This window comes from Phyllobates terribilis, unplaced genomic scaffold, assembly GCF_046119375.1.
Source record: "Phyllobates terribilis strain yellow unplaced genomic scaffold, ASM4611937v1 Scaffold_7__3_contigs__length_470593459, whole genome shotgun sequence".
Taxonomy (NCBI): Eukaryota; Metazoa; Chordata; class Amphibia; order Anura; family Dendrobatidae; genus Phyllobates; species Phyllobates terribilis.
Genome location: NW_027362767.1, coordinates 437780816 through 437798155, shown reverse-complemented (window position 1 = coordinate 437798155; position 17340 = coordinate 437780816). Strand labels below are relative to the sequence as shown.

Below are 17340 nucleotides of genomic sequence, written 5' to 3'. Positions count from 1 at the left end.
ACAGAGCAGAAAATACACCCGATACAATGTGCCGTATGCACACGGAGCAGAAAATACACCCGATACAATGTGCCGTATGCACACGGAGCAGAAAATACACCCGATGCAATGTGCCGTATGCACACGGAGCAGAAAATACACCCGATACAATGTGCCGTATGCACACAGAGCAGAAAATACACCCGATACAATGTAACGTATACACACAGAGCAGAAAATACACCCGACACAATGTAATGTATGCACACGGAGCAGAAAATACACCCGATACAATGTGCCGTATGCACACGGAGCAGAAAATACACCCGATACAATGTACCGTATGCACACAGAGCAGAAAATACACCCGATACAATGTGCCGTATGCACACGGAGCAGAAAATACACCCGATACAATGTGCCGTATGCACACAGAGCAGAAAATACACCCGATACAATGTAACGTATACACACAGAGCAGAAAATACACCCGATACAATGTAATGTATGCATACGGAGCAGAAAATACACCTGATACAATGTGCCGTATGCACACAGAGGAGAAAATACACCCGATACAATGTGCCGTATGCACACAGAGGAGAAAATACACCCGATACAATGTGCCGTATGCACACGGAGCAGAAAATACACCCGATACAATGTAACGTATACACACAGAGCAGAAAATACACCCGAAACAATGTACCGTATGCACACAGAGCAGAAAATACACCCGATACAATGTACCGTATGAACACAGAGCAGAAAATACACCCGATACAATGTAACGTATACACACAGAGCAGAAAATACACCCGATACAATGTACCGTATGCACACAGAGCAGAAAATACACCCGATACAATGTAACGTATACACACAGAGCAGAAAATACACCCGATACAATCTGCTGTATGCACACAGAGCAGAAAATACACCCGATACAATGTGCCGTATGCACACAGAGCAGAAAATACACCCGATACAATGTAACGTATACACACAGAGCAGAAAATACACCCGATACAATGTACCGTATGCACACAGAGCAGAAAATACACCCGATACAATGTAACGTATACACACAGAGCAGAAAATACACCCGATACAATGTGCCGTATGCACACAGAGCAGAAAATACACCCGATACAATGTAACGTATGCACACAGAGCAGAAAATACACCCGATACAATGTAACGTATACACACAGAGCAGAAAATACACCCGATACAATGTACCGTATGCACACAGAGCAGAAAATACACCCGATACAATGTAATGTATGCACACAGAGCAGAAAATACACCCGATACAATGTACCGTATGCACACAGAGGAGAAAATACACCAGATACAATGTGCCGTATGCACACAGAGCAGAAAATACACCCGATACAATGTGCCGTATGCACACAGAGCAGAAAATACACCCGATACAATGTGCCGTATGCACACAGAGCAGAAAATACACCCGATACAATGTGCCGTATGCACACAGAGGAGAAAATACACCAGATACAATGTGCCGTATGCACACAGAGCAGAAAATACACCCGATACAATGTACCGTATGCACGCAGAGCAGAAAATACACCCGATACAATGTAACGTATACACACAGAGCAGAAAATACACCCGATACAATGTAATGTATACACACAGAGCAGAAAATACACCCGATACAATGTACCGTATGTACACAGAGCAGAAAATACACCCGATACAATGTAATGTATGCACACAGAGCAGAAAATACACCCGATACAATGTACCGTAAGCACACAGAGCAGAAAATACACCCGATACAATGTAATGTATGCACACAGAGCAGAAAATACACCCAATACAATGTACCGTATGCACGCAGAGCAGAAAATACACCCGATACAATGTGCCGTATGTACACAGAGCAGAAAATACACCCGATACAATGTGCAGTATGCACACAGAGGAGAAAATACACCCAATAACAATGTAATGTATGCACACAGAGCAGAAAATAAACCCGATACAATGTACCGTATGCACGAAGAGCAGAAAATACACCCGATACAATGTGCCGTATGTACACAGAGCAGAAAATACACCCGATACAATGTAATGTATGCACAGAGAGCAGAAAATACACCCGATACAATGTACCGTATGCAAGCAGAGCAGAAAATACACCCGATACAATGTACCGTATGCACACAGAGCAGAAAATACACCCGATACAATGTACCGTATGCACACAGAGCAGAAAATACACCCGATACAATGTAATGTATGCACACAGAGAGAAAATACACCCGATACAATGTACCGTATGCACGCAGAGCAGAAAATACACCCGATACAATGTGCCGTATGTACACAGAGCAGAAAATACACCCTATATATTGTGCCGTATACACACAGAGCAGAAAATACACCCGATACAATGTGCCGTATGCACACAGAGCAGAAAATACACCCGATACAATGTACCGTATGCACACAGAGCAGAAAATACACCCGATACAATGTAACGTATACACACAGAGCAGATAATACACCCGATACAATGTACTGTATGCACACAGAGCAGAAAATACACCCGATACAATGTAATGTATGCACACAGAGCAGAAAATACACCCGATACAATGTACCGTATGCACGCAGAGCAGAAAATACACCCGATTCAATGAGCCGCATGCACTCAGAGGAGAAAATACACCCGATACAATGTGCCGTATGCACACAGAGCAGAAAATACACCCGATACAATGTAACGTATACACACAGAGCAGACAATACACCCGATACAATGTACCGTATGCACGCAGAGCAGAAAATACACCCGATACAATGTAACGTATACACACAGAGCAGAAAATACACCCGATACAATGTAATGTATGCACACAGAGCAGAAAATACACCCGATACAATGTACCGTATGCACGCAGAGCAGAAAATACACCCGATACAATGTGCCGTATGTACACAGAGCAGAAAATACACCCTATAATGCCGTATGCACTCAGAGGAGAAAATACACCCGATACAATGTACCGTATGCACACAGAGCAGAAAATACACCCGATACAATCTACCGTATGCACACAGAGCAGAAAATACACCCGATACAATGTACCGTATGCACACAGAGCAGAAAATACACCTGATACAATGTACCGTATGCACACAGAGCAGAAAATACACCCGATACAATGTACCGTATGCACGCGGAGCAGAAAATACACCCGATACAATGTACTGTATGCACACAGAGGAGAAAATACACCAGATACAATGTGCCGTATGCACACAGAGCAGAAAATACACCCGATACAATGTGCCGTATGCACACAGAGCAGAAAATACACCCGATACAATGTGCCGTATGCACACAGAGCAGAAAATACACCCGATACAATGTGCCGTATGCACACAGAGGAGAAAATACACCAGATACAATGTGCCGTATGCACACAGAGCAGAAAATACACCCGATACAATGTACCGTATGCACGCAGAGCAGAAAATACACCCGATACAATGTAACGTATACACACAGAGCAGAAAATACACCCGATACAATGTAATGTATACACACAGAGCAGAAAATACACCCGATACAATGTACCGTATGTACACAGAGCAGAAAATACACCCGATACAATGTAATGTATGCACACAGAGCAGAAAATACACCCGATACAATGTACCGTAAGCACACAGAGCAGAAAATACACCCGATACAATGTAATGTATGCACACAGAGCAGAAAATACACCCAATACAATGTACCGTATGCACGCAGAGCAGAAAATACACCCGATACAATGTGCCGTATGTACACAGAGCAGAAAATACACCCGATACAATGTGCGGTATGCACACAGAGGAGAAAATACACCCAATAACAATGTAATGTATGCACACAGAGCAGAAAATAATCCCGATACAATGTACCGTATGCACGCAGAGCAGAAAATACACCCGATACAATGTGCCGTATGTACACAGAGCAGAAAATACACCCGATACAATGTAATGTATGCACAGAGAGCAGAAAATACACCCGATACAATGTACCGTATGCAAGCAGAGCAGAAAATACACCCGATACAATGTACCGTATGCACACAGAGCAGAAAATACACCCGATACAATTTACCGTATGCACACAGAGCAGAAAATACACCCGATACAATGTAATGTATGCACACAGAGAGAAAATACACCCGATACAATGTACCGTATGCACGCAGAGCAGAAAATACACCCGATACAATGTGCCGTATGTACACAGAGCAGAAAATACACCCTATATATTGTGCCGTATACACACAGAGCAGAAAATACACCCGATACAATGTGCCGTATGCACACAGAGCAGAAAATACACCCGATACAATGTACCGTATGCACACAGAGCAGAAAATACACCCGATACAATGTAACGTATACACACAGAGCAGATAATACACCCGATACAATGTACCGTATGCACACAGAGCAGAAAATACACCCGATACAATGTAATGTATGCACACAGAGCAGAAAATACACCCGATACAATGTACCGTATGCACGCAGAGCAGAAAATACACCCGATTCAATGAGCCGCATGCACTCAGAGGAGAAAATACACCCGATACAATGTGCCGTATGCACACAGAGCAGAAAATACACCCGATACAATGTAACGTATACACACAGAGCAGACAATACACCCGATACAATGTACCGTATGCACGCAGAGCAGAAAATACACCCGATACAATGTAACGTATACACACAGAGCAGAAAATACACCCGATACAATGTAATGTATGCACACAGAGCAGAAAATACACCCGATACAATGTACCGTATGCACGCAGAGCAGAAAATACACCCGATACAATGTGCCGTATGTACACAGAGCAGAAAATACACCCTATACAATGTGCCGTATGCACTCAGAGGAGAAAATACACCCGATACAATGTACCGTATGCACACAGAGCAGAAAATACACCCGATACAATCTACCGTATGCACACAGAGCAGAAAATACACCCGATACAATGTACCGTATGCACACAGAGCAGAAAATACACCTGATACAATGTACCGTATGCACACAGAGCAGAAAATACACCCGATACAATGTACCGTATGCACGCGGAGCAGAAAATACACCCGATACAATGTACTGTATGCACACAGAGGAGAAAATACATCCGATACAATGTGCCGTATGCACACAGAGCAGAAAATACACCTGATACAATGTAACGTATACACACAGAGCAGAAAATACACCCGATACAATGTGCCATATACACACAGAGCAGAAAATACACCCGATACAATGTGCCGTATGCACACAGAGCAGAAAATACACCCGATACAATGTACCGTATGCACACAGAGCAGAAAATACACCCGATACAATGTACCGTATGCACACAGAGCAGAAAATACACCCGATACAATGGAACGTATGCACACAGAGCAGAAAATACACCCGATACAATGTGCTGTATGCACACAGAGCAGAAAATACACTCGATACAATGTGCCTTATGCACACAGAGCAGAAAATACACCCGATACAATGGAACGTATACACAGAGCAGACAAAACAGCCGATAAAATGTAACATATGCACACAGAGCAGAAAATACACCCGATACAATGTGCCGTATACACGCAGAGCAGAAAATACACCCGATACAATGTGCCGTATGTACACAGAGCAGAAAATACACCCTATACAATGTGCCGTATGCACACAGAACAGAAAATACACCCGATACAATGAGCCGTATGCACACAGAGCAGAAAATACACCCGATACAATGTGCCGTATGCACACAGAGCAGAAAATACACCCGATACAATGTGCCGTATGCACACAGAACAGAAAATACACCCGATACAATGTAACGTATACACACAGAGCAGACAAAACACCCGATAAAATGTAACATATGCACACAGAGCAGAAAATACACCCGATACAATGTGCCGCATGCACACAGAGCAGAAAATACACCCGATACAATGTGCCGTATGCACACAGAGCAGAAAATACACCCGATACAATGTGCCGTATGCACACAGAACAGAAAATACACCCGATACAATGTGCCGTATACACACAGAGCAGAAAATACACCCGATACTATGTGCCGCATGCACACAGAGCAGAAAATACACCCGATACAATGTACCGTATGCACACAGAGCAGAAAATACACCCGATACAATGTACCGTATGCACACAGAGCAGAAAATACACCCTATACAATGTGCCGTATGCATACAGAACAGAAAATACACCCGATACAATGTGCCGTTTGCACTCAGAGGAGAAAATACACCCGATACAATGTGCCGTATGCACACAGAACAGAAAATACACCCGATACAATGAGCCGTATGCACACAGAGTAGAAAATACACCCGATACAATGTAACGTATACACACAGAGCAGAAAATACACCCGATACAATGTACCGTATGCACGCAGAGCAGAAAATACACTCGATACAATGTGCTGTATGCACACAGAACAGAAAATACACCCGATACAATGTGCCGTATGCACACAGAACAGAAAATACACCCGATACAATGTGCCGTATGCACATAGAACAGAAAATACACCCGATACAATGTGCCGTATACACACAGAGCAGAAAATACACCCGATACAATGTGCCGCATGCACACAGAGCAGAAAATACACCCGATACAATGTAACGTATACACACAGAGCAGACAATACACCCAATACAATGTACCGTATGCACACAGAGCAGACAATACACCCGATACAATGTACCGTATGCACACAGAGCAGAAAATACACCCGATACAATGTGCCGTATGTACACAGAGCAGAAAATACACCCTATACAATGTGCCGTATGCACTCAGAGGAGAAAATACACCCGACACAATGTACCGTATGAACACAGAGCAGAAAATACACCCGATACAATGTACCGTATGCACACAGAGCAGAAAATACACCCGATACAATGTACCGTATGTACACAGAGCAGAAAATACACCCGATACAATGTGCCGCATGCACACAGAGCAGAAAATACACCCGATACAATGTAACGTATACACACAGAGCAGACAATACACCCGATACAATGTACCGTATGCACACAGAGCAGAAAATACACCCGATACAATGTAATGTATGCACACAGAGCAGAAAATACACCCGATACAATGTACCGTATGCACGCAGAGCAGAAAATACACTCGATACAATGAGCCGTATGCACTCAGAGGAGAAAATACACCCGATACAATGTACCGTATGCACACAGAGCAGAAAATACACCCTATACAATGTGCCGTATGCACACAGAACAGAAAATACACCCGATACAATGTGCCGTTTGCACTCAGAGGAGAAAATACACCCGATACAATGTGCCGTATGCACACAGAACAGAAAATACACCCGATACAATGAGCCGTATGCACACAGAGTAGAAAATACACCCGATACAATGTAACGTATACACACAGAGCAGAACATACACCCGATACAATGTACCGTATGCACGCAGAGCAGAAAATACACTCGATACAATGTGCCGTATGCACACAGAACAGAAAATACACCCGATACAATGTGCCGTATGCACACAGAACAGAAAATACACCCGATACAATGTGCCGTATGCACATAGAACAGAAAATACACCCGATACAATGTACCGTATGAACACAGAGCAGAAAATACACCCGATAAAATGTACCGTATGCACACAGAGCAGAAAATACACCCGATACAATGTACCGTATGTACACAGAGCAGAAAATACACCCGATACAATGTACCGTATGCACACAGAGCAGAAAATACACCCGATACAATGTACCGTATGCACACAGAGCAGAAAATACACCCGATACAATGTACCGTATGCACACAGAGCAGAAAATACACCCGATACAATGTACCGTATGAACAAAGAGCAGAAAATACACCCGATACAATGTACCGTATGCACACAGAGCAGAAAATACACCCGATACAATGTACCGTATGCCCACAGAGCAGAAAATACACCCGATACAATGTGCCGCATGCACACAGAGCAGAAAATACACCCGATACAATGTAACGTATACACACAGAGCAGACAATACACCCGATACAATGTACCGTATGCACACAGAGCAGAAAATACACCCGATACAATGTAATGTATGCACACAGAGCAGAAAATACACCCGATACAATGTACCGTATGCACGCAGAGCAGAAAATACACCCGATACAATGTACCGTATGCACACAGAGCAGAAAATACACCCGATACAATGAGCCGTATGCACTCAGAGGAGAAAATACACCCGATACAATGTACCGTATGCACGCAGAGCAGAAAATACACCCGATACAATGTAATGTATGCACACAGAGCAGAAAATACACCCGATACAATGTACCGTATGCACGCAGAGCAGAAAATACACCCGATACAATGAGCCGTATGCACTCAGAGGAGAAAATACACCCGATACAATGTGCCGTATGCACACAGAGCAGAAAATACACCTGATACAATGTGCCGTATGCACACAGAGCAGACAATACACCCGATACAATGTACCGTATGCACACAGAGCAGACAATACACCCGATACAATGTACCGTATGCACACAGAGCAGAAAATACACCCGATACAATGTACCGTATACACTCAGAGCAGAAAATACACCCGATACAATGAGCCGTATGCACTCAGAGGAGAAAATACACCCGATACAATGTACCGTATGCACGCAGAGCAGAAAATACACCCGATACAATGTGCCGTATGCACGCAGAGCAGAAAATACACCCGATACAATGTAATGTATGCACACAGAGCAGAAAATACACCCGATACAATGTACCGTATGCACGCAGAGCAGAAAATACACCCGATACAATGAGCCGTATGCACTCAGAGAAGAAAATACACCCGATACAATGTGCCGTATGCACACAGAGCAGAAAATACACCTGATACAATGTGCCGTATGCACACAGAGCAGAAAATACACCTGATACAATGTGCCGTATGCACACAGAGCAGACAATACACCCGATACAATGTACCGTATGCACACAGAGCAGACAATACACCCGATACAATGTACCGTATGCACTCAGAGCAGAAAATACACCCGATAAAATGTACCGTATGCACTCAGAGCAGAAAATACACCCGATACAATGAGCCGTATACACACAGAGCAGACAATACACCCGATACAATGTGCCGTATGCACTCAGAGGAGAAAATACACCCGATACAATGTACCGTATGCACGCAGAGCAGAAAATACACCCGATACAATGTAATGTATGCACACAGAGCAGAAAATACACCCGATACAATGTACCGTATGCACGCAGAGCAGAAAATACACCCGATACAATGAGCCGTATGCACTCAGAGGAGAAAATACACCCGATACAATGTGCCGTATGCACACAGAGCAGAAAATACACCCGATACAATGTGCCGTATGCACACAGAGCAGACAATACACCCGATACAATGTGCCGTATGCACACAGAGCAGAAAATACACCCGATACAATGTGCCGTATGTACACAGAGCAGAAAATACACCCTATACAATGTGCCGTATGCACTCAGAGGAGAAAATACACCCGATACAATGTACCGTATGAACACAGAGCAGAAAATACACCCGATACAATGTACCGTATGCACACAGAGCAGAAAATACACCCGATACAATGTACCGTATGTACACAGAGCAGAAAATACACCCGATACAATGTACCGTATGCACACAGAGCAGAAAATACACCCGATACATTGTGCCGTATGCACACAGAGCAGAAAATACACCCGATACAATGTACCGTATGCACACAGAGCAGACAATACACCCGATACAATGTACCGTATGCACACAGAGCAGAAAATACACCCGATACAATGTACCGTATGCACTCAGAGCAGAAAATACACCCGATACAATGAGCCGTATGCACTCAGAGGAGAAAATACACCCGATACAATGTACCGTATGCACACAGAGCAGACAATACACCCGATACAATGTAATGTATGCACACAGAGCAGAAAATACACCCGATACAATGTACCGTATGCACGCAGAGCAGAAAATACACCCGATACAATGAGCCGTATGCACTCAGAGGAGAAAATACACCCGATACAATGTGCCGTATGCACACAGAGCAGAAAATACACCTGATACAATGTGCCGTATGCACACAGAGCAGACAATACACCCGATACAATGTACCGTATGCACACAGATCAGACAATACACCCGATACAATGTACCGTATGCACACAGAGCAGAAAATACACCCGATACAATGTACCGTATGCACTCAGAGCAGAAAATACACCCGATACAATGAGCCGTATACACACAGAGCAGACAATACACCCGATACAATGTGCCGTATGCACACAGAGCAGAAAATACACCCGATACAATGTGCCGTATGCACACAGAGCAGACAATACACCCGATACAATGTGCCGTATGCACACAGAGCAGAAAATACACCCGATACAATGTGCCGTATGTACACAGAGCAGAAAATACACCCTATACAATGTGCCGTATGCACTCAGAGGAGAAAATACACCCGATACAATGTACCGTATGAACACAGAGCAGAAAATACACCCGATACAATGTACCGTATGCACACAGAGCAGAAAATACACCCGATACAATGTACCGTATGTACACAGAGCAGAAAATACACCCGATACAATGTACCGTATGCACACAGAGCAGAAAATACACCCGATACATTGTGCCGTATGCACACAGAGCAGAAAATACACCCGATACAATGTACCGTATGCACACAGAGCAGACAATACACCCGATACAATGTACCGTATGCACACAGAGCAGAAAATACACCCGATACAATGTACCGTATGCACTCAGAGCAGAAAATACACCCGATACAATGAGCCGTATGCACTCAGAGGAGAAAATACACCCGATACAATGTACCGTATGCACACAGAGCAGACAATACACCCGATACAATGTAATGTATGCACACAGAGCAGAAAATACACCCGATACAATGTACCGTATGCACGCAGAGCAGAAAATACACCCGATACAATGAGCCGTATGCACTCAGAGGAGAAAATACACCCGATACAATGTGCCGTATGCACACAGAGCAGAAAATACACCTGATACAATGTGCCGTATGCACACAGAGCAGACAATACACCCGATACAATGTACCGTATGCACACAGATCAGACAATACACCCGATACAATGTACCGTATGCACACAGAGCAGAAAATACACCCGATACAATGTACCGTATGCACTCAGAGCAGAAAATACACCCGATACAATGAGCCGTATACACACAGAGCAGACAATACACCCGATACAATGTGCCGTATGCACTCAGAGGAGAAAATACACCCGATACAATGTACCGTATGCACGCAGAGCAGAAAATACACCCGATACAATGAGCCGTATGCACTCAGAGGAGAAAATACACCCGATACAATGTGCCGTATGCACACAGAGCAGAAAATACACCTGATACAATGTGCCGTATGCACACAGAGCAGACAATACACCCGATACAATGTACCGTATGCACACAGAGCAGACAATACACCCGATACAATGTACCGTATGCACGCAGAGCAGAAAATACACCCGATACAATGTACCGTATGCACGCAGAACAGAAAATACACCCGATACAATGAGCCGTATGCACTCAGAGGAGAAAATACACCCGATACAATGTGCCGTATGCACTCAGAGGAGAAAATACACCCGATACAATGTACCGTATGCACACAGAGCAGAAAATACACCCGATACAATGTACCGTATGCACGCAGAGCAGAAAATACACCCGATACAATGAGCCGTATGCACTCAGAGGAGAAAATACACCCGATACAATGTGCCGTATGCACACAGAGCAGAAAATACACCCGATACAATGTGCCGTATGCACACAGAGCAGACAATACACCCGATACAATGTGCCGTATGTACACAGAGCAGAAAATACACCCTATACAATGTGCCGTATGCACTCAGAGGAGAAAATACACCCGATACAATGTACCGTATGAACACAGAGCAGAAAATACACCCGATACAATGTACCGTATGCACACAGAGCAGAAAATACACCCGATACAATGTACCGTATGTACACAGAGCAGAAAATACACCCGATACAATGTACCGTATGCACACAGAGCAGAAAATACATCCGATACATTGTGCCGTATGCACGCGGAGCAGAAAATACACCCGATACAATGTACTGTATGCACACAGAGGAGAAAATACATCCGATACAATGTACTGTATGCACACAGAGCAGAAAATACACCCGATACAATGTACTGTATGCACACAGAGCAGAAAATACACCCGATACATTGTGCCGTATGCACGCGGAGCAGAAAATACACCCGATACAATGTACTGTATGCACACAGTGCAGAAAATACACCCGATACAATGTACCGTATGCACACAGAGCAGACAAAACAGCCGATACAATGTACCGTATGCACACAGAGCAGAAAATACACCCGATACAATGTACCGTATGCACACAGAGCAGAAAATACACCCGATACAATGTACCATATGCACACAGAGCAGACAAAACAGCCGATACAATGTGCCGTATGCACACAGAGCAGAAAATACACCCGATACAATGTACCGTATGCACACAGAGCAGAAAATACACCCGATACAATGTACCGTATGTACACAGAGCAGAAAATATACCCGATACAATGTACCGTATGCACACAGAGCAGAAAATACACCCGATACAATGTGCCGTATGCACACAGAGCAGAAAATACACCCGATACAATGTGCCGTATGCACGCAGAGCAGAAAATACACCCGATACAATGAGCCGTATGCACACAGAGCAGAAAATACACCGATACAATAATAATGTAATATATGAACATAGAGCAAAAGAAAAAAACATCCGATATAATAATGTAGTATATGCACGTACAGTAAAAAATACACCGATATAATGTACTGTAACGTATGTACAAAGAGCAGAAAAAAAACCAATATATAATATAATATATGCACATAGAGGAAAAAAATAGTTTAATAATCTTAAAGTTGAAGGTAGACTTAAGTCCATCGAGTTCAACCTATAGCCTAAAATGTTAATCCAGAGGAAAGCACAAATCTCATGGGGACGACACGAATAGCTGCGTATACACCCGATATAATACACTGTGATGTAATACATGCACATAGAGCAGAAAATACACCCGCTATAATGTATTGTGATGTAATACTGTAAAGTCACATAGAGCAAAAAATACACTCGCAATACTGTACTGTAACGTAATATATGCATAAAAATACAGCGATATAATATGTGATAATGTAATAAATGCACATAAAGCAAGGAAACCTGTGATATCATATAATATCATGTAATATGATATACAAAGAGAGCAAATAGTTCATGTCAAATCACATAATGTAAGATATACAAAGAAAATAAATATATTAATATAAAACACTATAAAGACATATTTATATTTTGTGAGTAGATATTATATGTGATATATAATAATATATACTGTAGTGTAATAACTACACAGAGCGCATGTAATATATTATATATCCAGCACATAAAGGCAGGGAGGAATTATTACATGTAACAGAATACAACGTAAGGGATATAATAAATCCATCCAAACACACAAGGCAATAAATCGATGAGATCTAGAGATCTGCAGACAGCAAGTAGTGATCCCGTCATTAAAAAGGAGCGTACACATAGGTTATACACCCTATATATATATATATATATATATATATATATATATATATATATATATATACACAGACTATTTCCACACACACCGCCATCATCAGCACGGACACCTGGACCCCACATCGAGGGGAGCAAACACATCTATATCTATATCATCCATATACCCGGGACAATGGGGGGACACTAAACCCTACAGTACTGAACCCACATGTATCATCCCACTAAGCTACATATATATATATATATATATTACAGTGTATATAGCATTTATTATCTCAGTTCTTCCTAATCCATACTGTGTGTAGATCTTACTAGATAGACATTATTACATAGATATGAGATACACAGAGAGATGGATACAATGTATCTACTTGTTACAGATGTCACACATCACTCCATATATACTGTATATTTCCCATCATATTGGGCAGCGTTGTGCCCCGGTGACACCAGGCAGACCCTATGGCCGGGATCTAGGAGCCATTCCTGGGTACATTCTCCTGGAGCTGGAGATTCCCACACACCAGCAGCCAATGGCAGCGGCTGCAATCACTATATGATATGTGTCATGTATCCAATGAAGGGAGCTGCCAATTATCACCTGCCACTTATTATATCACCCAGCGCCAACCCTGTAACCAGCACAGCAATTTCTGTGATTTCCAGGTATTTCCCCCCCAGATTCCCAGCTGCCACAATGTATCCATCTCCATAGTCTCTGTCCAGGGTGCTGATCCATAGGAGCTGCCTATGGTGCATGCAGGGTCCCTGCCCACATTCTGCTAAGGGGGCACCAATGTGGCAGCACAACTCCAGCCCTATCTGCTTCCCCAGCAGCTCCTGCCATGCAGCCAGGATATATATAGATAGATAGATACAGATAGATAGATAGATAGATAGATAGATAGATGGATAGAGCCCACAGTGCAGGATCCACAGAGTGCTGCATGCTCCTCACAGCTGATGGTGCATGGCAGGGAGATCTCCCAGCAGAAATCCAGCAGAAGAAAATGGTACTGTACCTTTCATCCAGTCTACCACTTGCTTGGCACTCCACTTGCTTATGGGTTCCATTACTAAAGCCATCCCACTGTGAGTTTGTTAGTCACCCAGATGCAGAGAGAAAGGCAGCAGCAGCAGCAATGCACAGCTATAGAGGGGTCTCTTCAGAGCATGGCTGGAAGGGGAGCACAGAGGATGCAGTCTACAGCCAAGATGCAGCCCTGTCCCTCCAGGATTCGCCTGCACTGATTCAGTAATGTATAAAATTACACTGCTTGATGTGCTCTAGCACCTCCCCCACTGCACACAGGCAGCCTGGAGCACAGGGATGAGGGGAGCAGTGCTGCAGTACAGTGCAAATGTGTGCTCATGCTTCCCCCAGTCACAGCAGCATCCCCCCACACCACCGCCACCACTACTACTACTACTACTACTACCACCCCCCAGTGCATGTGTGTGCAACCCATGCACAGGAGAGGAACATGGCAGCCGCCGCTCAACCCCCACTGGAGACCTGGCACCCTCCTCCCCTGCAAGGACGAATATCAGGCACCCCCAGAATAGGAGGGAAAGATGGGGAGGGGGTCTACATTCTTCCCTGCCCAGCAGAAGGAGGGAAGACAGAGCTGGCGAGCATTGGCTAGTGCTGAGGATGGCAGAGGAGGAATATAGGTGGCCGGGCGGACATTCCAGCTTCTATCCTGATACTTCTCTAACTCCCTGGGGAGAGACATTGCTGGAGTTCGACCAATCAGAAGAAAAGTAACAAGCTGGAAAAGATTTGATAGTAACGTTATCATTTCCACAATAAATAATAAAGAGTAAAAAAAAAGAAAACGGATACAAGGTGGCAGAAAAGTAGGTGTAGGAATGCTGCAACGTTGGCGGACGACGAATCCAAAAGTTACGAGCTTAAACATTGTGAAATGTAAATGCACATAAACTTCTAGCGTCAATGTTAAGTTACCCTTAAAATCTACTACTACTACCACCCCCAGCGCATGTGTGTGCAACCCATGACAGGAGAGGAACTTCACTGATTCAAATGTTCACCTCCTACCACCCAGTATGTGATCAACTCATTGCCACAGAGAAGACGGAGAACCCATCCTACCCAAAATAGTCAGATTACAACTTAATATACATTATGGTGCAATATATGAAGAAGTAAATATACGGAACAAAGCAGAAAAAAAAAAACATGTCATACTGTATATTTAATGTCTACTTCAACAATGAAACTTATGATAAAGGTCACATGTAGAATGATATTGCACATATATTACTTATCCTGTATTAGGGTATGTGCACACCATCAGTACTTGCTGCGGATTGGAAGCAGCGCACTTGCACTTCATCCAGTCCGCATCGACCAGAAGTTACAGCATAGTGGATGGGATTTGTAGAAATCCAATGTGTGCACTTGCAGAAACTGACATGTGGCGCGTCTTTCCAGATCGCAGCATGTCAATTTCTCCTGCGGGTCTGCATGTGGGATTTCTCCATAGACCTAACTTCTATGGGGAAAGTCAGCATGTGGGAAAAAAAAGCCTCTGCTCATTAGCATATTGAGAGGAAGCCGCCGGCGGCCTCTCTGCAGCGTCGGGGCCGCAGGCGGTGAGACATCGTATGCACATGCCCGTGTACTCCAGAGCAGCTGCCCCCTATGTACAAGAATATAACTACTATAATACTGCCCCTATGTACAAGAATATAACTACTATAATACTGCCCCTATGTACAAGAATATAACTACTATAATACTGCTCCCTATGTACAAGAATATAACTACTATAATACTGCCCCTATGTACAAGAATATAACTACTATAATACTGCTCCCCTATGTACCAGAATATAACTACTATAATACTGCCCCCTATGTACAAGAATATAACTACTATAATACTGCCCCCTATGTACAAGAATATAACTACTATAATACTGCCCCCTATGTACAAGAATATAACTACTATAATACTGCCCCCTATGTACAAGAATATAACTACTATAATACTGCTCCTATTTGCAAGAATATAACTACTATAATACTGCTCCTATGTACAAGAATATAACTACTATAATACTGCCCCCTATGTACAAGAATATAACTACTATAATAATGCCCCTATGTACAAAAATATAACTACTATAATACTGCTCCTATGTACAAGAATATAACTACTATAATACTGCTCCTATGTACAAGAATATAACTACTATAATACTGCCCCCTATGTACAAGAATATAACTACTATAATACTGCCCCCTATGTACAAGAATATAACTACTATAATACTGCCCCCTATGTACAAGAATATAACTACTATAATACTGCCCCCTATGTGCAAGAATATAACTACTATAATACTGCCCCCTATGTACAAGAATATAACTACTATAATACTGCCCCCTATGTACAAGCATATAACTACTATAATACTGCACCCTATGTACAAGAATATAACTACTATAATACTGCCCCTATGTACAAGAATATAACT

The 17340-nt window shown here is 43.0% G+C and overlaps 1 protein-coding gene across 2 annotated transcripts in view; it reads right to left on the bottom strand.

Annotated features, from left to right (window-relative positions):
- Positions 1–15401, bottom strand: part of LOC141155309 (connector enhancer of kinase suppressor of ras 2-like) — a 586755-nt gene extending 571354 nt beyond the window's left edge. For both annotated transcript variants that reach the window (XM_073642150.1, XM_073642151.1), the window contains exon 1: positions 14857–15401. In XM_073642150.1, the coding sequence (XP_073498251.1) occupies positions 14857–14920 (64 nt within the window). In that variant the 5' untranslated portion in view covers positions 14921–15401. The remainder of the gene's footprint in view (positions 1–14856) is intronic.
- Between the last annotated feature and the right edge of the window lie 1939 nt (positions 15402–17340).